The 25,236-nt window shown below is 43.1% G+C and overlaps 1 protein-coding gene across 6 annotated transcripts in view; it reads right to left on the bottom strand.

Moving 5' to 3' along the window:
• LOC135895935 (uncharacterized) overlaps nt 1-25,236 on the bottom strand; it is a 113,911-nt gene that overhangs the window by 51,753 nt on the left and 36,922 nt on the right. For 3 of the 6 annotated variants that reach the window (XM_065424208.1, XM_065424205.1, XM_065424203.1), the window contains 3 exons: nt 22,950-23,051; nt 3,736-3,804; nt 378-419 (listed from right to left, as the gene is read on the bottom strand). In XM_065424208.1, coding sequence (XP_065280280.1) covers nt 378-419; nt 3,736-3,804; nt 22,950-23,051 — 213 coding nt within the window. The remainder of the gene's footprint in view (nt 1-377; nt 420-3,735; nt 3,805-22,949; nt 23,052-25,236) is intronic. The other 3 variants (XM_065424204.1, XM_065424206.1, XM_065424207.1) reach the window with 3 other exon arrangements.

Here is a 25,236-nt window from a genome sequence, read left to right as displayed (position 1 = left end):
CTTCGCTTTAAAAGTGACTTGGCGCATTCAATTCGTTCATAAAGTGCCGCAACAATCGTCATTACTGTGCCAGCGCAAAAGCAAGCCTAAACTCTGCAGAACGCATAGGCACAGTCTTGGTCAAAAAGCTTGAACACGATGTGAACGGCCGGGGAGCGGCTGCGCGCCGCTATCGCGACGTGCGCCGCTGCTCGTTTGCGCCGAGGATGAAAGAAGGCGAGAGAAGCATGTCTCTCACTCTCAATCGTCGTTTGATTACAGCTGCTCCCGGCCGTCCACAGCGCATTCAAGGTTTTTGACCGGGACTGTACCTCAGCTACCGCACTGCTATCAGCGGAGTATATTTTTGAGATTTTCAGTAGGTTTTCTAAGCTTACCCCGTCCTGCTCGGTGTCTCTTGGACAATCTCCCATAAGAAACTGTAAAGGCAACGGGTCGCGCGAGCTCAGAATGCACATTCGAGAAAAGCTCTGCGTCGAAGCTCTCAGTGAATTTTAGTCGTAAATAAAAACCTTAGATGTGCTAAAGGCATCGCTGAATGATGGAGGAAAAACAACTACAACGGAAATGATGCGACGGCTTTCAATCCTTCTAGTCAATGTGACCGCTATTCTAGATGTGCGCGTTAAAACTTGGTTTTACCTTCTCACAAAAAAAGGAGCTTTGATGCAGTAAATGCAGATCAAAAGCTGTCGACAATTAAGATGTAATCCGCGAGAGCAAATAAATGCACTTGCATGGGTGTTTCCAAAGATGAGTGAGGAAAGACAGCCATGCAAGTTCAGCAAGAAGAACCAGCTGAAAAAAACATTAAGGGCAACAGAATTGCTAAAAAAAAAAACAAGCTGCTCAACAGTGAATCCAAACTTTCACGTGAAAAGATTGGAAACGGCCGTCTATTTCATGGGTGTGCGAGTCGACAGCACCATGCAGAATTGGCAGAGTTCGAAATCAAAGAAAAAATAACGAATGATACTCAGATTAAAATGCAATTTCTGCATCTGCCCAAGGCGATCGACCTTGCAATATATCCTATACTGTAACAAAAGCACATCAGTGTTGGTATAAGAGGCGCATCGTCAAAATTATTTGATAGGGACCTCCAGGATATGGTTCACTCCTCAATAGTTAATTCTGCCAGTTCAGCAGCTGGGCGGATGGCAACAGGTGTTCTTCAAAGGTACATTTTAGGGCCTGTACCGGTTCTGGTTTATTAAGCGATATAGTTAATATGCCCACTACTACGGACATACTTGCAAATGATACTAACATGTTCTTTACAGGAACTAGCCTTTGCGATATAATAGGAGATTCAAATATAGTAAGCCTAGCGAACATCCGACATGACTGCAATCAAACGAACTTGAATAATGCTAAAACTAAATACCCAATTTTTATAGTGTCAATCCAAATTATGATTGCAGAATTAAATGTAATGTTGGTGAGCCGCTTTCTTAAGAAAAAAATTATTAGGTATTTGACATTATTTTCCAGAAGCACTTGTTCTGGTCACAGTACGAGGATTATATTGGCATGAAATCTATACGCTCCTTGGTACCAGATTAGGAAACGTCTTACCTGTGGCTATGAAATTGCCACGTATACTTTTTCCATCGTGCGTTCATTTATATTTTATGGCCTGTTCGCTTGGAGAGCAGCCACCTATAGCCACCTGGCTAAACTAGTAATTACACAGAAAAAGAAAGAAAAACCTGTCCAAACAATCAAAAATGTATGCTGATTATTGTTATGCTCTCGAAATTTCCCCTAGAGTTTCAAAAACTTATGGCGAAACAAGTCTACAAAAAAGGTGCGGTATGCACAACCAACTCATTTCCTGAGCTAGCAAACTGTATTTGAAACAGATTATAATGTAATGCAGACACAGTGTGCCAATGCCGTCAGTATGGCAATCAAGTGTACACAGCCGCAATGAACTATATATATATATATATATATATATATATATATATATATATATATATATGATCTAGCTAAATGAAATATGTTGAAATGTCGAAACCGCTGTTTAAGCAAGCCATCGAAGCACTGACAACCACATAATTACTATATCCATGAATCCGTTTATGTCATCTCACTGTTTCATTTACGTTTGCAGATTTTATCCTTGCTGCTTCTTCTGTTTATTGCTCGATTAAAATGCGTCATTTTACTCCATGTAGCGTAACTATTTTTTTGGCTCTTGTCTGCATATCCTGTCGTACAATATGTACAACTGTAGGTACTTATGTATTCTGCTCGATGAACGGAAATCACGCATTTGATTTCGTCCGTTAACACCGGTTAGCGTCTCTACACTGTCAATGTATGTTTTCTGCTCCTGTTTTCTGATCTTTCGCGTGCGTTTGCGTAGTTTATTTCCCTATAAATGGACCAAAACAATAAATACTGATGAAGGATACCAAATGAAATTAATTTCAGGTATATTGTGTCAAGCTGCTAGGTACACCCGTTACAACCGTACATTCAAGGCCTATCAGCCTCTGCGTCACTGACGAGAGAGACATTTGTCAGCAGTAATATACAACACTAACAACCCAGTTGCTTCTACGTTGCAACAGTGTTAGTTTGAATCGCTGTTATCACTGGCTCGTTTCGTTTTACGTCATTGTGAGAGGTAGGTAATGCGCAGTACCTGGTGACTATATAACTCGTTTGGCAGCAAGCGTAAGACATGATCTTAAGAGGAAGCTTTAGCTCGGGCCCAACTCCGCCGCGGCCTATTCAAATACATGTGAAACGCAGTAACGTTTTTCTGAGATAACCCCTGGACTGATTTTATTAACATTTGTTGCATTTGAGAGAGAAATTTAAATTCTAGTGACTGTTGGAAACGGAATATCGATTTAGGGCTTGAATATTGTTGCAAAAATTTTCGAAAATGCGAAAATTTGAAAAAAAATAGAAGCACGAAGTTTACAAACTCATAGCTCTGCATCAAGAACACATATCGTGGTTCTGTGAACGGCATTCATTAGATGATTGAAAGCGGACAAACTTGATATGTAATTTTACATGTTACGTGAATTTTTTACGTTGTTTACGAGGGTTCTGCAAAAGCTGTATTCTCAAATTATAAAATTTTTTGAGATTCATGTGTAACATATCAATTTTGTCCGCTTTAGATGTTCTATTACATGCAATTCACAGAATTGCATTATCATTTTTGGTTAGTGAGTTACAGAGTTGTAAACTTGATAGTTTCGTTTTTTGAAAATTTTCAAATTTCGCTAATTTTTAATAAAATCTCTACGACCTAAATCAAGAATTCGAAACCAACAATCACTAGATTTTAGGTTTTTCTTTCAAATGCGACAAATCTCATGAAATTTGGTGAAGTGGTTGCCGAGAAAAACGAATTCTCCTTTTACATGTATTTAGATAGGAGCACCCGAGCTAAAGCTTCCTCTTAACGTTAACGATTAGAATACAATACCGCTGTATATTATGGCTCGCTATTGGTATGCAGCATCATGCATGTTGAAAATATGGCAAAAGAACCAAAAGCGATGGAGACTTGAAACGCCACAGTGGGCACAGGAGTGTTGCTACAGCCAACGTTTCGACAAGTGGGCTGGTCTTCGTAAGGGTGCGTAACACGTGACAAAAGCAAGTCCGTCTTTTAAAGCGTTGGCTCCAACGACATCCGTTGTTTCACCACTGGTGAATGCGGCCTATAAGAAAAACCTCAACATAACCTAAAGCATTCCTTACGTTTTGCCACTTCAGTCGTTCCATTCTCCAGTATAGCAAATGCTTTGCTTTGCCTAATTTCCTGATGCACTGAAAAAGGTGAAATGTGTATGGTTGTCAGCAGCATAATATCAACTACTGTGAGGTATAACAGTTATTGCAATAAAGTGGTACAACCAACAAGCGACAAATAACCAAGCTACCACAGCTAAAACATGCCAGGTGGATGTTTACTAATAATGTAGAAAGTGTAGGCCGCCTTCATGTTCCGCTATTATCAGTCTACCTCCAAGCTGCAAAACGCATTACAACACGACCGATCACTCCTTGCTGGAAAGTTTCGATCTGTTGCTTAATTCACCTTCATCCTGCTATAGCGTCAGGGTATAGACAACGGCGTTGGCAGAGAAAGTGCACCGAAAAGGCAGTGGTACAGATTGGTGCCGACTGCGGCTGCGTACTTGCATGTGAATGTGAAGTTCCGAATTTCTTTTATTGAAGTAGCTTAGGCAGTGCTCCACCGTGCCGTGACCATCAAAACTTGTTGCATAGCAGGAAAACGGCATGGCGTATTATTTTCTCAAAATGCCGTATCTGGTTACACAATTAGTGTCATCCAATTTGCAAGTCGTAGCATTGTGAGCGTTCATTTTGTTTAGGAATACCTGAAAGGCGGAGCCACCATTCACACGTTTTTGGATTGAGTTGCTGCTCAGAAACCCTGTGGGGTCAAGATTTATTTCAGGGTCGTTCAATACTTTGCGTCTGGTCGTGTATAACTTCGCCGAAAGTTTCATATAGGGACAGAAAGTGGCACCAGAGACGCTGGCGTAAGTAGAAGGTTGTGGCGAAATGGAAAAGGAACCCGCTACCAGTTACTACCTAAAAGAAAAAAAAACGAAAAGAGGAAAGATACAATTTATGGTAACTCAAAGCAAGCTCATTACTTTTCTAAGCAAAATCAGGATGTCTCAGAACACACGCTTATAAAGCCTTATATAAGAAGGAAGAAGAAGCATATGCTTGCTGTGGTAACGGTTGTGAAACGATGGAGCATGTTTTATTAGAATGTGAAGATATATGCCCAGCTGTCGATTTAGGCACCTCTGGCCTCCTTGAAGCCCTCAGGTTCAGCGAGAGGAGGGGGAAGGTTAACAACGCCGCAGTAGGGATTAGTAAGAGCCGACTGGAAGATTGGTGGAGGAATAGTAGGGAAACGACGAACAACGGAGTTCACTATAGGGGGTCAGAAAGTTTAGGTATAGGAATTCTCCGTGGGTTCTTTTTTTTTTCATTTTCTTTTTTTAAACATGCGGAGGACATTAAGCAATAAAATTAAGGAACTTGGTGGTGAAAACCGCCGCCCCGTTCCAAGGAAGACGTTCATAACGTCCATCCATTCATCCATCCATCCATCCATCTGTGGGAACCATTTCCTGCGCCAAAAGGCCGGGCTGCGCGATCATGCAAATTTCTCACGAGAAAAGACGCCTCTCCCACATTTATTTCAGAATGTTTGTAGAGTGACCGCGCAACGGGAGCTTTTGGTAAATTAAGTTAATGTGGGATGCGCTTGGGCTTAAATTATACACGACATCGTTTTAGGATTCCCTTCGTCCTCCTTCCGACTAGTAGCGTTCCTTGCACAAACTGTTTCGTTCGGCTGTGGCTATTCGCACTTTGTCCAGTTAGTTAGTTGGAAAAGTCAGGCATATTTAGTTAGGTAGTGCAGTTAGCTATTAGTTGATTACTTAGTAAGTTATCTGAAGTTGCTTAGTTGTCATAGTTAGGTAGGTGATTAGTGACTAATTTTTTTATTTCTCTTAGCTAACTAAGTCAAGCAGTTAGCTTTCTTAGTTTTAATAGGTAATTAGTTTATTAGTTAACTAATTTATTTAGTTACCCTAGTTCGTGTATTAGGGATTACTATGTAATTATTTTATTGGTTGAGTTGGTCTTGTTAGTGTAATTTTTTACGTTACACATTGAGTTTGGTCAGTTAATGTAGTTGTTAGGTTAGTTAGTAAATTAGGTTGTTCAGTTATTAGTTTGTTAATAAGTTATTAATTGCCTATTTGGATAGTTAATCAGTTGGTCAGCTTTGCCAGTTTATTAGTTAGTATTACAAATTAGATGACATTTTGGTTAGTAATTTAGTCTGACAATTATTAGCAATGATTAACGAATCCAATAATTTAGTAATAATTAGTAATAAATTGACTGATTTAGTAGTTAGTTTCGTAAATATATTGGTCCTCATGTGGCTTGTTCGTTTAGCAATTATTTATTTGAATGCTTTCTTAATGAGTTGGTTAGCTTTGGAAGTTTGAAACGCAGGTTTCTAACGCGCAAATACATACAAATGGGGCGTCTATTTGCTCTGTACTCAATTTCTAACGATTAGGCCGATATTGAGATCGCAGTTGAACCCTGGAAACTAAACAAGGCGTTGTAGTTGCTTCAAAATTGCTGGCGTTGAAGTTCCTCAACGCTATACAGAAGGAGGGAGGCCATTTGCGCACTGTGTCGACAATATTCAGACGTCGATACAGGGAGTCAACCCTCGCGCAATAACGAACGCACGCACAGAACGCCTTCGGCGTCCGTTCAGTGTCTGCACCAGTCCACCTTGAACATGCGCCAGCGCCACGATGCGTCCACTGCGGGCGCTATACGAAGCTCTCCCGTAGCATTACATGGAAGTTTCACGGTTAGCTAGAACGTATTGAACGACCCTGGTAATCCGTAGCCCTCCAGAAAGGCGTTCTTCGTAAACTGCCGTGCAGTTTCTGGACGGTAAAGCCCTCAAGTTAGCTTTTTTGTATTAAGTTTAACAAAGTCAATGCCATTGCTTTAGCGTAAGGCTGAAAAGCGCGTAAAAGCTTCGAATAACAGTGCGAACAGAATGAATTTCCCGAGTTCCAGCTATAATTATGGGTTACGGCAGAAAAAATAAGGTTACGTACGCAAGAAATATGACAAGCAGAACGTATTTGACAGGTTTTGCTTGAGAGGCATTCCTCAGTCCTAGGTGCAATGCCATTAAAAGAAACCATTCACATTCGGAAAGCAAAAGTATTGCTTTTATATTTCTCATCGAAGAATGTTGGGGTAAAGCGTAGCAGTAAATTGCATGTGGGAAATAATACTCATGTAAAAAACAGTGATAAGAAATTAATGCCACAAGGCACCAATAAGGGTTGCTGCTGGTGGCGCACATTTTCAGAACGCAGCGCCCAGTGCGCAACTTAGCAAAACCGTTCTCGCGCGAATGAATTATACAGAGGCTCAGGATTACTTTTAATTAGTCTTTTCGACATGAAATGTTTCTTTTTCATTCGGTCTAGAGGTCCGCTTGCTAAGACGGCATGTAACGAAGAGATGTTGTGCATGTTATCTCTTGGATCTTTGAAACCAAGCTATCCGTATGCCTTACTTGGCTATCATTGCTTGCAGGAAAGAAGCAATTACGCGATAAACCATGTGCGGCACGCGCAGATGGGTAACGCATAATATAATCGTGCCACGCATAATAGTAGTGTCACGCGTTATAGAATCGCGGCTAAATATACTGCTTTACTCGGCGTAGAAAGAGGCGCGTTTTTGAGCTGGTCGTTTGCGGAGCCGAGCCGAAGTGGTCGTTCATGACAGAGTTGGCTGCAGCCTTGCTTAGTAGGCACGTGTATAGTCCACCAAACTCCAACCCGTGCTTATCACTTGCTAAAGGCCTTCGAGTGTGCAATTTTTAGCTGCAATTTCATAATTGCTTGGCTACGGCGTCTCAGAGTTCGGTACCAAGGGTTCACAGCTAGCGTGAACATGCTCACGCAGCAAGGCAGAAGGATGCAAATGTTGCACCGGCCAGCTGATTGACCACGGTGCGCCCACTATCAATCGGAAGCAAGCATGATTGCGATATTACATCATATGACGCCCCACAAGATTTATCTTTAATTAAGCTGGCATGAAAGCTTTCTAATGCGTGAATACTTGTCGTAGGCGTGAAGTTTGGTATAGGTATACAGAGGAAAGAAGTGATTTCCAGTAGAGAAAACGCAGTTCAGTGAACAAGGCTCCCGTCTGGAAGCCGAAACGTCTAGCCACTTCGGTAACGCTATTTTCCTTGGCGTTATGTGAGCTATGTTTCTAATACGAACCTTTACTTCGTGGTCTGACGGTATGGCGTGCAATTATTGATTTCAATGGGGCCGCTATTCAGCCATGCATGTGTCCCGTGTGCACATAGCGCTGTTGTCGATCCCCACAGAGCTAAATTAGTTTTGAAGAAAGACGGAAACATCAATGAAAATAAGTGGACGGGTAAAGTGCACAGATATTTGTACAGCGAAAGCGTCGACACTGTGGAGGACGATGTAAAGAAACTCACTGTCGCTGGGTGGTCGGTTGGGCCGGATCGGCGGGCCATCGCAAAGGATGAATGCAACACAGAACGTGTAAACCACTCCCCTTTTGGTACCGACACATTTACGTTGAAATCACCGACAACGACCACAGGGGTAGTACCTTTGCAGCTAATTTGCGTCAGTAGCCATGAACCTTACGGGACTCTGAGGCATTGTATTTTTTGTTTCCTTACGGGAGTATGAACCATTGATGACGACAGTTTTCAACGTGCTGTTTGGTATGAGTGATTAGAAGGAATTGAAGCACTGTTCGCTCCACTTTGCTGGGTAGTCGTAGCCTCTGCTTTACGGGGCTATGAGCTATTGCATATTTTGCTTGCTTACGGAAGCATGCATGCTCGCGGGGGCATGAGTCATTGAGGATGATAGTTTTTCTTCACGGAGAACAAGAAATGCAGGGAACCCTAGCCATATACAGCTTCCCTGTAAAACCAGTTGGCGTATGCATGGCGTACACGCGGTGGAAGAGAGCTAATAACTAACGCTACAGATTAGTCGCTTACCACTTCTTTTGTCTGCAACACTATCCAACGAAACTACAAAGCCTGCCTAATGAATATTTTCAATGCTACAAATACAAGGTTTCCAGGGAATCATTCTCATTTACCAACCCGCTATCGTACACGTGTCCTCCATACCATCGAAATCAAGCCACCATAATCAACTGTTTCGTCGATCGACCACCAGTGAGAGATCCGTGACGTCACCTACCTATGCCGATTTAAAAGCGCGTCTTCATAAATGAGCCTTCAGTAGGCATGGCGGACTTAGCGGACCTGGCGGAGGAATGGCTCTAACACAGCAATTGCTTTAGCTTGTGCCGTGATTTCTTCTCTACATCAGTTGAAACTTAGCAGATTGTCAATTTTCTCGGCACCCACCTCCTGTTTACCAACCTGCTATCGTGAAGGTGTCCTCGACATCATCGGAATCAAGCCGCCATAATAAACTGTTTCCTCGATCAACCACCAATGATAAATCCGTCACGTCACTTGCCACTGCCAACATAAAAAATTTCACCTTCAATTGGCACGGCGGATATTGCGGAAGCATGGCTCTAACAAAGCCGTTCTTTTACCTTGTGCAGGATAGTTTTGATTATTATTCCATCCGTAGCGACTGCCGTTTTTTACCTTGTCCTGCCGTGTAAACACCAGTTTTTGACTGAAGCACCTGAGTGTTTCCATGCGATTAAAATACATTAGTTTGAAAATGTTGAGCTTAACCCTGGTCCTACAATATGCAGATCTCCTGCAAAAAGTTCTCGATTGCGGAAAGGCGCTAAGGAATCAAAAAGCTGAAGTTAACGCCGAAACAGATGCAATGATCAGTTGCTTTAACGCTCGCTTTATGGAAACTGAGAGACATTTATGTGAAGTTAAAACTAAAAACATGTAAACTTACTGATTTGGATTATGCTGTTAAGGTATTCCTAGCTTCCATGGATTATCAGGCTCGTAAGCCAGCTGGTATCGAAGATAAAAGCAGACGTTCGAACCTTCTAATTTGTGGGCTTTCTGAACAGTTAGGGAAAAATAGCGTCCAGCATAAGGTAATCACTGAAACACTTGAGGGAAGGTTTACGGTGAAGTGTTCATCTATTGGCCACATTTAGAGACTTGGAATGAAAGCTGCTAAGTGACCTGTGATTCTTTCAAAATTTCAATGAAAAGTTATCCGTTTTTATGAAAGATCATTGGCAAATTTAAAGGAACAAATATTTTTGTACAGAATCAATATTCGCGTGAAGTTTGAGAAAAAGGAGACCGCTTTGGGAGAGTGCTCAATCGCACAAACGGCGAGGCAAGAAAGTGTCACTGATCCACAATAAATTGCAAATGAATGACGATTTGTTTTTCTGGGACGACACAAAGTATGAGCGTACGACTGTTTAGAATGGTCATGCATGACCACGGTTCTCGTGAAATTCTTCCCGTAATAATGTCAGAATTATAATTGTGAACACGCGCAGCATAATTAATAAAATAGATGAGCCTGAGGCAGTCCTTCTCGCTCTCAATCCACAGGCAGTCACAGAGACTTGACTCCACATGGATATTTGCGTTGATGCCTTGATTTCGCCTTCACACAAAATATACCTCCATGACAGATCATCAAGAGGTGGCGGAGTAGCTGCAGTTGTTAAATCTAGTAGTGAGTGCATTGTGCTAGACATAATTGCGGATGTTGAATGCTTATGCCTTGAGTTGAATCTCCATGATACTGTTTGCCTCCTTTGTGCTGTGTACAGACACTCTGATTCATTTCCCATGTGCATTAGTTGCCTGACGAAATCATTTACTTCTACATAATAAGCACAAAATTATATTTGTCAGAGACTTTAACCTACCGATAAACTGGAACCGCTTACCTTACAATAAAAGAATCTGTACGTAAATATGTAATGTTTCATATTATCATTGATGACAAGCTTGTGCAGAATGTCGAAGAATCTGCACGAATTGCCAATATTTCATGTTCCGTTCTAGATCTGGTGTACCTAGATCGGTCCACTGTCGACTACAATGTTTTTGTGCGAGACGGTTTTTATGATCACTTGTTAGTTTTTGTTTCATTTCCACTTAGTACTGGTCACGCAAAGAATTTGTCTGTGTTTAAATAACTAAAAATTGCATGCGTGCTAATGACGATGCTATCTTGAATCTCGAATTAGAGTTCACTGCAATTTAAGAGGACTATCGTTCACTGTTTCGGGTGGAGTTTAAACAAATCTGCTTACACTGCCTCGAGCATATTGTACCCACTAAAGTTAAAGAAACGGTCAAATATGCGCATTTGATAAAAAAGCATATTATTCATTTGACACGCACGACCAAACATTTAAGAAACCAGTGGTCTTCTTCACATGCATGGCAAGAAGTTCGAACGGCCTTGTATGATGCTCTTCAAAAAGCAAAAGGAAAACTTTTACTTCAACACTGATTTGCCAAATTTTATTAAAAATGACCATGGGAAGTATTGGAACTATATTAAGGAGCGCAAGTAACCAGTACATAATATTTCACATAGAATTGAAATGCTTGATGATCCGCAGCTTGTTGCTTATCACTTGAATGTTCAATTTCTTATTGTGTTTCCTGTCGCATCTATGAACAATTGCGCTGGCCTCTCGTCAATTCCTTTTGATGGTACTCGTGTGTCTTATGGAGGCGTGTTGAACATGCTGTTGAAAGTAAAGGCAACGTTGTCGCCTCGAGCAGAGAGTCTACCCAACGCCTTTCTTCGCCGCTGTGCTGAACCATTAGCGAAGTTCCTCGTAATTATATTTCAATGTTCCTTAAGAAACCTCTCACATTCCTCATGACTGGAAGTTACCAAGTGTAGTTCCCATATTAAATAAAGGAGACCTGTTGTCAGTCTTAAATTACCGCTCTATATCTATAATATCTTCTTGTTGTAATCTTCTTGAGCATATTGTGGCCGCTAGTATAACAATCTTTAGGTGACGATAACCTAACAAGCAATTGACAACAATGGCGTGGATTCTTGGCACACTCGAGGAGAGACGTTGGTAAAATTCCCGGAAAGGATTAAGCTGCGAATAATGAACACATTTTTCAGGATACGTTGGAACGAAAAGTGCACGTGGAAAAGCCTTAATGGTGCAACAAGAAATGAAATTGATTTCATACTTTCTGCTGATCCCAGCATAGCGCAGGATATAGAAGTGCTAAGTAGGTTAACGGCGCAGTCATCGCAGGTTAGTGAGAGCTATGATTGACCTCAATTTGAAGAGAGAAAGGATAAAATTGGTCTAGAAGAAACAGGTTAACCTAGACGTAGTAAGTGTAAAATCAGATCAATTTAGGTTGGCACTTTCAAACAAATTTACAGCCTTAGAAAAGAGACATGACGATGACATAGAAGCAATGAATGAAGCCATAACTAGGCTAGCTTCAGAAGCAGCAATTGAAGTGGGAGGTAAGGCCCCAAGGCAACCACTAGGTAAGCTCTCCCAAAAAACAAAGGCCCTAATAAAGAAACGACAAAGAATGAAAGTGTCGAATTCAAGAGATCATATAGAATTCGCAGAACTGTAAAAACTAATCAACAAGGAGAAAATAAGAACATTTAAAATTATAACGTGAGAAAGACTGAGAAAGCAGTAAAAATGGACGCAGCCTGACAACAGTGAGAAGGAAACTAGGCATCGGCAGTGGCGTAGCACCGGGGGGGGGGGGGGGGGGGGGCGTGGGCCCCGGGCGCACGGGGCCAGTAGTGTGGGGGGGGGTGTCATATACGTCTGATGACACCCGAAAATTGTCGACATCCTCGCCTTCCTCGACTACACCCGGGGGGGCGGGGGGTGACAGAAGAGCTACGGGCCCCGGGTGCCAGACGACCTAGCTACGCCACTGGGCATCGGACAAACCAAGATGTATACATTGAAAGAGAGACAGAGTAATATCATCAGCAATCTCGAAGATGTAGTAAAAGCAGTGGAAGAATTCTATACTAACCTGTACAGTACCCAAAGCAGAAACGATACCTCTATTCAAAGTAGTAACAAGTTAGAGAGGCTCCTCCTGTAACAAGCGATGAAGTTAGAAGGGCCTTGAAAGACATGAAACGAGGAAAATCGAAAGGAGAAGATGGACTACCAGTGAGTTTAATCAAAGATGGTAGAGGCATAATGCTTGAAAAACTAGTGGCCCTTTATATGAACTGCCTATCGGCTTCAATGGTCCCAGAGAACTGGAAGAATGGCAACATTATACTAATCCACAAAAATGGAGAGGTTAAAGAATTGAAAATTTATAGGCCCATTAGCTTACTTCCAATATTATATAAAATATTTAGCAAAAGAATCTCCAATAAAATAACGGCAACACTCGACTTTTGTCAACCAAGACAACAGGCTGGCTTCTGGAAGGGATACTCTACAATGGATCACATCCATGTCATTAATCAGGTTATCGAGAAATGCGCAAAGTAAAATAAGCCTTTCTATATGACTTTCGCAGATTACGAAAAGGCATTTCATTCTGTCGAGGTACCAGCGGTCATAGAGGCATTACGTAAGCAAGGAGTACAGGAGGCTTACGTAAATATCTTGGAAAATATCTACAGGCATTCCACAGCTACCTTAATTCTACACAAGTAGGAAGATACATATAAATAAAGGGGTCAGACAAGGAGACAGAATATCTCCACTGCTATTCCCTACATACTTCGAAGAAGCATTCAAGCCATTAAACTGGGAACGTTTAGGAGTAAGGATCAACAGTGAATATCTCAGCAACCTTAGATTTGCAGATGACGTCCTGTTCAGCAACACCGAGGACGAGTTACGTCAAATGATTGAGGACCTGAACAGAGAGAGTATACGAGTGGGGTTGTAGAATAATATGCCGAAGAAAAAGATAATGATGAACAGCCGTGCACAAGAGTACGTACAAGGAGTACAAGGGAACAAGAGTTCAGGATCGCGAGGCAGCCTCTAGAGTCCGTGAAGGAGTACGTTGACCTAGGTCAATTACTCACAGGGGACCCTGTTCATGAGAAGGAAATTTACAGAATAATAAAAATGGGCTGGAGCGCATTCGGCAGACATTGTCAGATCCTGGCTGGGAGCTTACCATTATCATTAAAGAAAAGTGTAAAGTCAACGCATTCTACCGGTTTTGACATATGGGGCAGAAACTTTCCTGTAATGGTCCAAATGCTCTACATACGAGTTGAAGTCTTCGTCACCTCCTTCGACGTAGTAATAAAATTCCCAAAACTTCGACATGTTCAGGAACTCTTCCCGCCTAGCTTCGCTCGGTGCCAGATAGGCTCTGCTCACAGACGCGGTCCCATCCTCGTCGCCAGATGATATAGCAAAGGAGACGCATACTGCAGCTAACGAAGGAACGCTCCTTATTCCAGAGCACGCCCGCTTATGCAGCTTTTGCCGAGACGTTGGCGGCGCTTCTGAGGCGCTGCTTGTGCGAAGCTGAACTGAAGCTGAACCTCATTCAAGAATACAGGTACACAAATATCTTGTGGTTTTTCTCTGCTTCCTGGGCTTTGCCTCACAGCATGTGCATGAGGAGGCCCAGGCTGCACTTTGGGTCCAGGATCTGTAACAGTGCCGAAATCCGAATCCTATCACGCTGAATCTCAGGCATTTTAGTCAGGCTAGGCCTTTTAATACATCTTAGCCTGTACGCACCCGCATGCATGTTTGGAGCCCCATGCTCTGGTTGTATTGATGAGTTGAAAATTATAGAAAAGTAGAACTTAGGTTAACTTCTTTATTCTTGAATGGTCACTGTCTTGCATGCTTCAACATGCTCTTGTGAACTGTGTGAACTGTTTTATGCTAGGAATGTACACCTGCCCATGCTGACTTGTCTGAAACTGTCCGGGGCATCAGGTTGTGCTGCTGTTTCTGCAACAATACGGACAGAGGCAAAGCAGGGGAGCTGAACAAGCCACTCAAGCTTGACGTGCGACGAAAGAAGTTGCTCGGTGATGATAAGCGCCAGAGATACCGTATGTATATGTGCCTAAGGTGCCTACTTCTCCAAAGTTTTATCATAAACTACTCAATCTGCGCATGTCGCTGTAGCGAGTAAGCAGCCACGAATGGCCAATATGAAACAAGTAACTGCATGCCCGCCAAAACGGTGCGCAGCACTGCCCATCGGCAGGTCCACTCCGTCAACCAAAAAGTCCCTTCTCTTCAGCCCGGGTTCGGTTCAGAGCACGCGTACAGTGTGCGCGTATGATACTGTCACGTGGTCGTGACGTTGAAGAACGCAGTAGCAATACTGTGAACGACAAAACTAGCTTTTATTGGGCGAACATGTGCCCACAAAACAGGTTACACTTATAGCACAACGATAGCGGCGAACACGGTCGGCGATCGTCGAAAATTTTGATCAGCGGGTCAAGCGCGTCGGCTTTTATACAGCAGTCGTCGAATGTTCCAGACTAATCATTGGGACCCGCGTGCGTTCCAGAAAGTTCTACACCATTCGCGTCAGGCGATGAAATCAGATAACACAAGGTTCGGCGACAACAGACAGCGGATAGAAGCATCGATAACTTTCCGGAGACTTCGGATACATGCAGGCGCATCCGGCGCTGTGCGATAACATTTGTTAGGCGGCGAAACGTGGCCGCCCGATAAAGATAAGTACAGCTGTCAATACCATGTTTACGCGGTTCCAGGAAAAAGAATACGAGGATGGGGCGAAGCGCTCTGCCCCATCCGTCGTTTCCGCGGCGCACACCCATCAACAGTAATAACTTGCCGAGCAGGTAGAACTGTGTCGTCCCTTTATGTGCATTATCCTACGTCCTTCGAAAAAGACAACAGTTGCACGGTTTGCCGATGAGCACTGCAATACAGCCTCCCAGATTTTTAATAATTAATGCAGCGTGAGTGTCAATGTCCGGCGGAGCAAACAACGCTCGCTCTGAAGCAGATTTTGTGTGTTTGGGCGAACATTCGAACACTTGATGATTCCGCGTTAAAAAGAACTTAAATGTTGCGCGATACATGGTCGTGAGATGTCACTGAACGCAATACTTTTCTGTGAAAACCGCTATCTGCTTTAATGTTTCGCTTCCTTTGTTCCGCCGAAAACTTCGAGCGCTCTGCTGGCGTCTGCACAAACCAATTGAATGCAGTAGCCATGGAGTACGTAATGCGTGTAACTTACCCAGGGGAGAACGGTGGCTTCCGTCGCCAACGAGGTTCATCAGAAGGCGATGAACAGCAGGTGTGATAGAAAAAACACGACCGCCATGCTCCATCGCGCGCTGCTACTATCCCACTCCGTCACACAATTCCCGCGTACTCGGAGCAAAATTGGCGCCAGAAAGTCGAGCCCTACTTCCGGAACCTGTTGCGTATGGCTTCCTCCACGCTCCCTGCCGGATCGTTTCTGTGTTACGCTCGCTGGTCGATCAAGATTCCACACCCCGCTCTGAGTCGACCAGTGGAATTCGCCATTAAATTACCGCGAGGCTTTCGATCACGTTCCACACGACAAATTAATCTGGAACCTACATATGATTGGCCATCCGGATTTTCTTATTTCTTTATAAAGAAATTTTTTCCGTTGATTTTCACATAGTAACAGCGATCACTTAAGTAGGTGGAAACTATAGTTTCCACCTACTTAAGTGATCGCTGTTACTATGTGAAAATCAACGGAAAAAAGATTAGGCACTCTTTCGGTATCATCAGGGGTTCCTCAGGGCCGTGTGCAAGGGCCAGTTTTGTACCTTATTTACGTTAATGATTTATTCGCAGGTATTAATAAACCCAGAAAGGTCGACTTATTTGCACATGATCGCGTCATTCATAATGATATTCATGGCAATGGTGATCAAGTTGCCCTTAACACTGCCTCTCATAATATCCTTACCTGGCATGACGAAGGGGGTTTGATATTGAACAATAACAAAAGTGTGCTCTTTCACCTCATAAAGCGACTTAGCGCCCTTAAATTTTCTTATTTCATAGGTTCTATACCCTTAACTGAGGCGTGTGAGTATAAGTACCAAGGTGTCACACTGACAAGCAACTTAAGCTGGAACAGCCATTTTACTAACACATGCTCTGCTGCTCTTTGCGAACTATGCTTTTTACCACACAAGCTTAAAGATGCACCACCGCATTGAAAGTGTCTGGTGTATGAGCACATGATTCGGCCTAAGCATGAGTATGCTTGTATTACGTGGTACCCGAATATTGTAACATTACTGCGCTTGAAAAAAGTCCAGTGAAAGGCTGTGCGATTTCATTTCTCTTTACACGGCCACCAGGATTCCGTCTCGTCAGTTATGGGGTGTAATCAGGTTCCCTCATTACAATTCTGGTGCAAAGATCAGCGCTTAAAGTTTTTTGTATTCATTATTTAATCGGAAGTTCGGGCTCGACCCAGCCCCGTATTTATCCCAACTTGCTTTTCTCTAACTCCTTATTATGTTCAACTCGTTTTCTCTAACTCCTTATTATGCCAGAACAAATGTATTTAGATTCTCATTCTTTCCGCAAACACTTAATGACTGGAATAACCTGTTACCTGGCTGCCTATTATTTATGTATACTTAGAATTCTTTCTCTTTGCAATCAACTTGATAATGTTACGGTTATGTATCTGCATTTTCTCGGTATTTCCTAGCAGTTGTTATAAACTGTTATTTTGAATGTTGCTATTTATTTTATCATTTTTAATTGTTCATTTTTTTAGTGTTGTTCATGAGCTGCGCCTCATTTTTCGAGATGCATGATAACATATACTTCAACGCCGTTTATTTGGAAACACATTTGTTCACTACTTTCACTGTTCCTATGGCCTTTGGGCAGCCGCAGTTTCTGAGCTAACATTTATTTCATAAATCAAATAACCCTTGCGTTTTCTTCAAATATTGAATTTGCTCTACCCTCACACGAAGAACGGGCCAGCATTTCGTTCTTTAAGTTCTCATAAACTTGGCACCTTTGAAACTCTGTCGGAAAGGTAGCGCACGAAATATGTGCAGCAACTGTTCCTAAGCGCAAATGCTTGCTAGTTCTCCCGACTGTGACAGATGTCTTTGTTTTGCAAGAAAGCTGTGATAAGTTATGGCTGTACGCCCTACTTAGTGCACGCGAAAATTTAAATCTTTTCTAGTTTTTTTCTTTCTTTTTCTTTGTGTTTTCCACCATGACGGTGTGGCCTGGCTGTGATCCGCATTCTAGGGTTTGAAAAAAAAAGTGTCAGTTATGTACCAGCATGACAGGTGGTCACGCGTTTTGGTCATCATGAAAGCACTGTATTCTCACAAATTCACGTTAAGGCTACCGCAGGGGAATTTGGAAGCTGCAATGGTTCAGCAATCACTCGAAGTTGGATAGCAGATGTATTATTTTATGAGGTGGCAAAAGAATAACAAGAAAAACGTTGCACTCTTTTAAAAAAAATTATGGGGTTTTACGTGCCAAAACTACGATATGATTATGAGGCGCGCCGCAGTGGAAGACTCGGGAAATTTGGACCACATAGTGTTCTTTGACGTGCATCTAAATCTAAGTACACAGGTGTTTTCGCGTTCCGCCCCCACCGAAATGTGGCCACGTGTCCAGGATTCGATTTCGCGACCTTGTGTGCTTAGCATCCCAACACCATAGCCACTAAGCAATCACGGCGGGATTGCAGTATTTGTCTTGCAGGTTTATTTCTGTAGAAACATGGTTTAAAATCTGGACGAGCGTCATTTCAATACATTAAATTTCAGTGAAGAAGCACAGCGCAATACTGTTTCAATATGCGTGCACCTATATCAACAATATGCTTTCCAAGTAACAATGTCTAATTGGTCATATGCTTATATCTTGGAAAAAAAAAAACTATTTCTCTGCAATGATCTCAAACAATGCATTGGTGGAAGGTAGAGGCTAAATAAAGCTTACGTATGTCATACAAGAATGCTGGGATGTAAAATGCGCTCCATGAACCTTAATGTAAGGCTAGACAGCACTGTGTGAAGCCAGGGAAATGTGTTTATTTCTCATTATTTCTCATTTGCATGAGCAGCCACACTGCATGGCGGCACACAAATACTAGCACTAAATTTTTCTGCAGTTTGTACAGGATGAAGCATTTTGGAAAGACAATCTTGAACATGCCATTTCCTGAGCATATCAGGTTTATTACACTGAACCACGAAATAAGCCAGGCACCAGTCGGCTGGTGTGAACGACAACCGCAAATTTACTTACCGGCTTCTGAAATTGAGTAAAGAATGAAACGGTCATTTCAAAATCAATAAGTTGTTTCACCGTATTTTCGAGTGCTAAAAGCAAACCTAAGTAATTCATCTCAGTGATGACGCAAATATTTGGCCTTGGGACTCACGTCGAAAACAAATTAGAAACGTTCAGAGTTTCTCCCGCGCGAAGCTATGTTACAAAAATTTCGTTGGCAGAAACAGAACATGGAGCGACGTGCTGTGTTTGCGCGTATTCAAGGTATGGATAAATAAATTATTTTGTTAATTTAAAAAAAAAGGTGCGTTTGAGGAACCTTTTCACGAACAGCCCAACAAGTCAGTATGTGTTAATTAACCGCCATAATTAACATCCACTGCAGCCATAACGCCAAAAGACTGTACTCTTGTTCAATAGTAACTCCCTCCCGCAACCACGTTATAGAGAAAACGAAAAAAAGAAAGCCAACAGAGATTTATCTTCCACTCCACGATGAGTCACACCTAAAGACGCCCAGAAGAGCCATGTTAATATGACGTAGAATGTCGCTGCCTTACTGTCGCTGGGCAAGCCTTATGGAACCTCAGTTTCAACAGAATATCCTTATAATTTATTAATTCAAAAGGAGCTATAATATTTTCCGATACATACGTATTACTGTGCTGCTTTTACAGCGTATACTACATTTGCGACGGGGAGTAATTGTAGCTCAATCCGAAAATTCCAGTTTCTTTCTTTGTCGCCAACACCTATAGTGTATGTTGAACACTAATATTAGCAGATGGGCGCCGCCTGGGGTCAGCGTCTTCATTGCGGCGCACTTAACCGGTCGACTGATTTTACGCTGCAATGCCCAAGGCATCGTATGTATATTGTGGGGTTCTCATTCGAGCTCTTGGCCCAAAGGAACGACAACACAGTAGTGCAGACAATCACAAGGACACTTATTGCACCTTTCATAGATCAATGCCTGCTAGCCGAGTTGCTATCCACAAAGCATGCCCACGAGCGCGCGACAAATCTAGGAAGTCCGACTCACCGCGACCGGATGACGAGCGAATATGTTCGCCCCATGCTAGATCCCAACGCCTAGTCGTTCGCGCGTACAGTCGAGCTAACGGTGGCGCGTTCGAAGGAGGCCACGCGAGACGGTCTCGCAGAAGCATGGATTGGTGCATGCACGGGACGTCCGCGGCGTTCTCCGACCCGCGGCCAAAGAGCAAGCGCCTTGTCTTTCCGCGCCCAAGTAACCCCGCCGGTAGGCGGCGTTAGCAGCGTAACACTCACGCCATCTCTCGTACTGCGCTTCAACCACACCGACCGCCGCGGGCCCCAGGCCACGCGGCGAAGCCGGATTGCAGGATGCGGGAGCCATGCGGGAGCCATGCGGGAAAACAACGTATCAGGGGACGCGGGAGAGTCGCGCATCCCCACATCATATATATATATATATATATATATATATATATATATATATATATATATATACCACGCTGGTTTTGGTACCGCAAGACCCTGACTTAGGCACGAGAAACCTAACGCATCCCCTACTGCAGCATGTTTGATATGATGGAGCAACTTTTTGCTCATAACACACCGCTATGTCTTTATACAGATGTGTTCTCCTTTGCCATATAAAAGGGCGAACACGTTCTTTCAATTTTCCTTCATGTGGAACTGGTTTTCGCTATTACCGGGTTGAAGCAAGTGCAGTTTTTTGCCTCCTCCAGCATTTTTCATTCTGCCTTTTCGGTGGCAAGCCTTTCATCATGTTCATGCGCAACCCACTTTCGGGACACGTTTCACGCCTAACGTTTGTGCGAGAGCTCTGCGGCCTAGACTAGATCTAGACTAGATCTCTAACTACATTTCGCTTTTTATGTACAAATGTATTTTCTATGACAAACATATACCGTATTTGCAGGCTTCTGACGCGCACATTTTTTGAATCAGCGGAGCGTTCAAACTTGCGTGCGCGCTACAGTCGTAACTAATTCTACTCAAAATAAAAAAACCGAAACAAACTCTTACTAAAGAAAAAGAGCTCAGTGCAAGGTAGCTAGCCACGCTGAAGAAAGCGACGCTCGGAGACGTCTCAAGTTGGGCCCGTAGAGCGTGAAATGTCCTCCCGTAGACGATGGTTGCGCGAGCCTTCAAGAAGTGTGGCATTTCTAATGCATTAAACGGAACTGAAGATGACTTTCTGTGGTAGGTAGACAGCGAAGAGGTGCCGCCGTAGGAATTCAATAGCGAATGGCCGCTTAGGCTCTGCTGAGTGCATGTCTGTGTGCCTTTGTAGGTTCCATAAAATCGTTCAAACACGCTACGCGTCGACTCAGGTTTCCCTACTTCATGTGCGCGGTATAATCACCACCAAGTAATTTTTTTTTTATATTTCGGGGTAATATAACCGCGCGTTACAATCGGTGGGGTGGTAGAATCGTGCAAATAGTAGCTGAGTCCCATTTTCCATTTTTTTTCTTGATGCGGAACAGTGTTTAGGTATTGCATCACTCGGAAATGTGCGTAGTAGCGTCTTTTACCGTGGCAAGTAAGATCTCCCAATCCCCCTGTAGTTTGCTCTGGCGCGGCTCTTAATTGCCTTTTCTACAGCTCCACTGAACTCGTTAGATCTTATGAACACGTCAAGCATGTGCTCCCTCTCTCGGCGGTAGGCTGCTCGACACTGCACTCTAAGAGAGAGAGAGAGAGAGGGCTCTTTATTAGAAGAACAGAGAATTTTGCCGGCGCGAATATAACCGCTGCCATGCTACTCTGTATAGGGATGGGGAATGGGATTAAAAGATTCCTCTAAAGCGTCAATGTCTGCCCATACCAGATGCTTCTGCGAAGATATTAGGTAAAATTTAAAAATAGCCGCTTTAAAATAAAAGCGTGATTTCTTCGGAGACATACCGTGTGTGGTGGGGAAAGGCGGTGAAGGTTCATACGCGGTAATTAGTCGCTAAGTAACAAACATTTATTAAATAACTTTTAACCTTTTCGTTTCAGTGGGCTCATCGCAACTGTAAAATTGAAGCGAAATCTCTACCCAAGCTATATCAACTTTTGGAATTGCAAAAATACGTTTACCCGCGTAACTGTAACGGAACGAATTTCCTCTATCAGCGCGCGCGAAACCGATACTGGGAACCTGAAATGGGAGCAAAGCCGTGCCCTTCGAGGTGACGTTCTGTTTACGTCATCCAGGAGCGGGCTGCCTGCGCGCAGTGACTGCTGGTTGCTCGCTATCGCAGCACGCTGTCATCCCGCTGGTACGTGACGTATGAGAACGTCGCTTCGGGGGGCATGACTTTGTGCTCGCTGCAGCCTCCCAGTTGTGGTTTCGCGCGCTCTGATAGCTGAAATTTATCATGATGATGTTCCAACAATTGATATGGCTTCTGCATAGAGCTCGCTTCGAATTCCCAATTACGATGAGCACGTGGAAAGGCAAGTTTATAGGTTATTTAATAGATTTTTCTTCATTAGTAACCAATTATCCTACATCATCCTTCACGCCGTGGTCACCACCACTGACGGCATGTGTCCGCAGCAACTGGCATTTGAATTCAATATGGTCATTCGTAAATGTCACTTCATGTCTTCGTAGAAACACTCTCAAAATTAGCGCCTTGTGTTGCCTCATGTGCCTTGTATGTCACTGTTGTTCTGCCTAAGCTAAAATCAATTCGAAGTAGCAGGGCCGGTATAACGTAAAGCTATTCTAATCTTCTATTATTCCAAATCGATCATCAGTCCTCTGTGATAGGTCAAAATGGCTAGGGTTCTGCCCATTTGGGCGTGGCGCCCGCCCCTATAGGCCCAACTCGATCCATTCTGACCTATCGCGAAGGGATAATGGCGGATTTGGAATGAAAACATAATGGAATAGTTCTACGATGTGCTGGCCCAGATATATATCTCTATCTGTGCGCGCATGTCTTCTCCGAGCTCTACCATGAGCCCTTCTCGATTCCAATAGCGCTTTCTCCGTCAGGCCGCCACTGAGTGGTTCTTTCTAGATAGTGCGGGCGATATATGTGTTGACTAAGAAAAAAAAACACGTGTGAAATTTAAATTCTTTAGATACTTACGTCTAGGTAGCAATTGTAATAGTACATAGGTACCGTGAAGAAGTCGAAAGTGATGACGAACACTTTGATGGCGAGTGCCCATGGCATCATCTTTAGGGTATTCTGCAGGAATGAGCGCCAACGCACAGACATACAGATTGACTCTGAAGATGCAAGGATCAACACAGGTCCACACGAAATAACAGAAAAAGAAGTTAGCCATAAAGAAATACACATTCGAATGGCTAGTAACATGGATGTCGGTCTCAGTGTTGTGTGCGTGTGCATGCGTTTGTGTGTGCCAGGGCCTTGTGTCGTTAACCAGTACTATTTGTTGTAGAAGTGGATCCGTCTTGATGTAGAAGTGGAACCTGTTGTAGAAGTGCAACGTGCGCTACACATGCAGTATCACGGTGTTCCTTAGTCGCAACGGATAACGCGTCTGACTACGGATCAGAGATTCCAGGTTCGAATCGTGGCAGGCTCGGCTTGTTCCTTAGTCGAGAAACACAGTCTGGTAATTGTTTCAGAGCGATTAGCGTTTAACAGGAAGGAGTTTCTCGGTCCGCGTTCTGACAATTAAGACGAAAGGCATGTTTGCGCAGTGTGAGGAGTGTGGCACTTCCCTACAGAAACACCGCACCGAGAGTTACTACCATGGCGACTATGCTTGGGGAAAACAATGGCACAGGCTGACACCGTGTGCATAGATGTATTACAAGTCGTTACAGCAAGCAAGGCTCTATAACCTGAGGTTTTAGAATACAGCTGCTTCTGTGCGGCTGTCTGTGCTATAGGAGCAAATATGCCTGGCCAAATCTTGCCATCTGGCTTTCAAATTCTTACGCAGACGGAGAACGTGCAGAGAATGTGAGTGTTTTTCTTCAGAAAACGTACTTAAACTTACAGACCGGTACTGCTCTATCTAATCACTGACGACGGGAAATGAGAAAGGATGTTGATTCCGCCAACTGGGGCACGGGGTGTGCGCCCTAGATCTAACGGCAGGCAGGAGCATTAGGGTGCTACATATGTATATATATATATATATATATATATATATATATATATATATATATATATATATATATATATATATATGTATATATATATATATATATATATATATATATATATATATATACGTATATATATACGTATATATATATATATATATATATATATATATATATATATATATATATATATAGACAAACGAGAAGAGAGGAGTTAACCGAGGGTTCCGATTTTTATTAGTCATATCATAAGAAGCCAACAAACACTGACACCAAGGACAACATAGGGGACATTACTTGTGCTTAATAAATGTAATAAAGAAACGATAAATAAATGGAAAAAAAGTGGATGAAAAAACAACTTGCCGCAGGTGGGAACCGGACCCACAACCTTCGCACAACCCACAACCGAACCCACAACTTTCGCATGCGAAGGTTGTGGGTTCGGTTCCCATTTGCGGCAAGTTGTTTTTTCATCCACTTTAATTTCCATTTTTATCGTTTCTTTATTACATTTATTAAGCACAAGTAATTTCCCCTATGTTGTCATTGGTGTCAGTGTTTGTTGGCTTCTTATGATATGACTATATATATATACGTGTGTGTGTGTTCGGAACATCATGGCGAATAATGATCCTAATGGGCCATATCGGCCCACATCACGAGGCGGTGCAATCTCCGGGATCATCCCATGGTGAGAGTCCGGAAACATGCCCGACACAGAAAAGTGGTGAATCGCTAAGCAATATATCGCCTTTAAAATGTGGCAGTACCGCCCGAAGGTCGAAGCAGGGACATTGATAGGTAGCTCCACGGGCTATGTTCCGACTGCGCATGGTTGCACGGTGGTTGACGCGAGGCAGCACGCAAGGCAACTCCTCAGCGGAAAAGACAGTGTCCTGGCACCCTTCAGGCATCTCAAAACGCTCCTATGACGTGAAGCATCGTCGTTGCAGGTGTAGCACCCTTATAGTGTACGAGATGCAACCGCTGGGAAATTGTCGGCGTTGGATTAGGGACCGGTGAAGTATTAGCCCTTTTAAGGTGCGAGAAATGTACTGATATTTTCTGCTATACTTTTTCCCAAATGAAATTTACCACAGGGAAGAACGAGGAACAGTTTATTGTTTCTTGTACGAGAATATCATTGAAAATATCAGTGGGGAACACCTGTCCCACAGATAACTTGAGGCCATGGCGAAAATGGGACACACGTTTTCCCTCTGCACACCTTAGGTTTCATCTCTTCAATATCGGAGCTGATTACGGCTTCTTATGAAAGGGTTGAAAAC

The sequence above is a fragment of the Dermacentor albipictus genome, chromosome 2, assembly GCF_038994185.2.
Source record: "Dermacentor albipictus isolate Rhodes 1998 colony chromosome 2, USDA_Dalb.pri_finalv2, whole genome shotgun sequence".
Classification (NCBI taxonomy): domain Eukaryota; kingdom Metazoa; phylum Arthropoda; class Arachnida; order Ixodida; family Ixodidae; genus Dermacentor; species Dermacentor albipictus.
The sequence above is the reverse complement of the archived record's forward strand: the minus strand, read 5'-3'. Positions and strand labels throughout refer to the sequence as shown.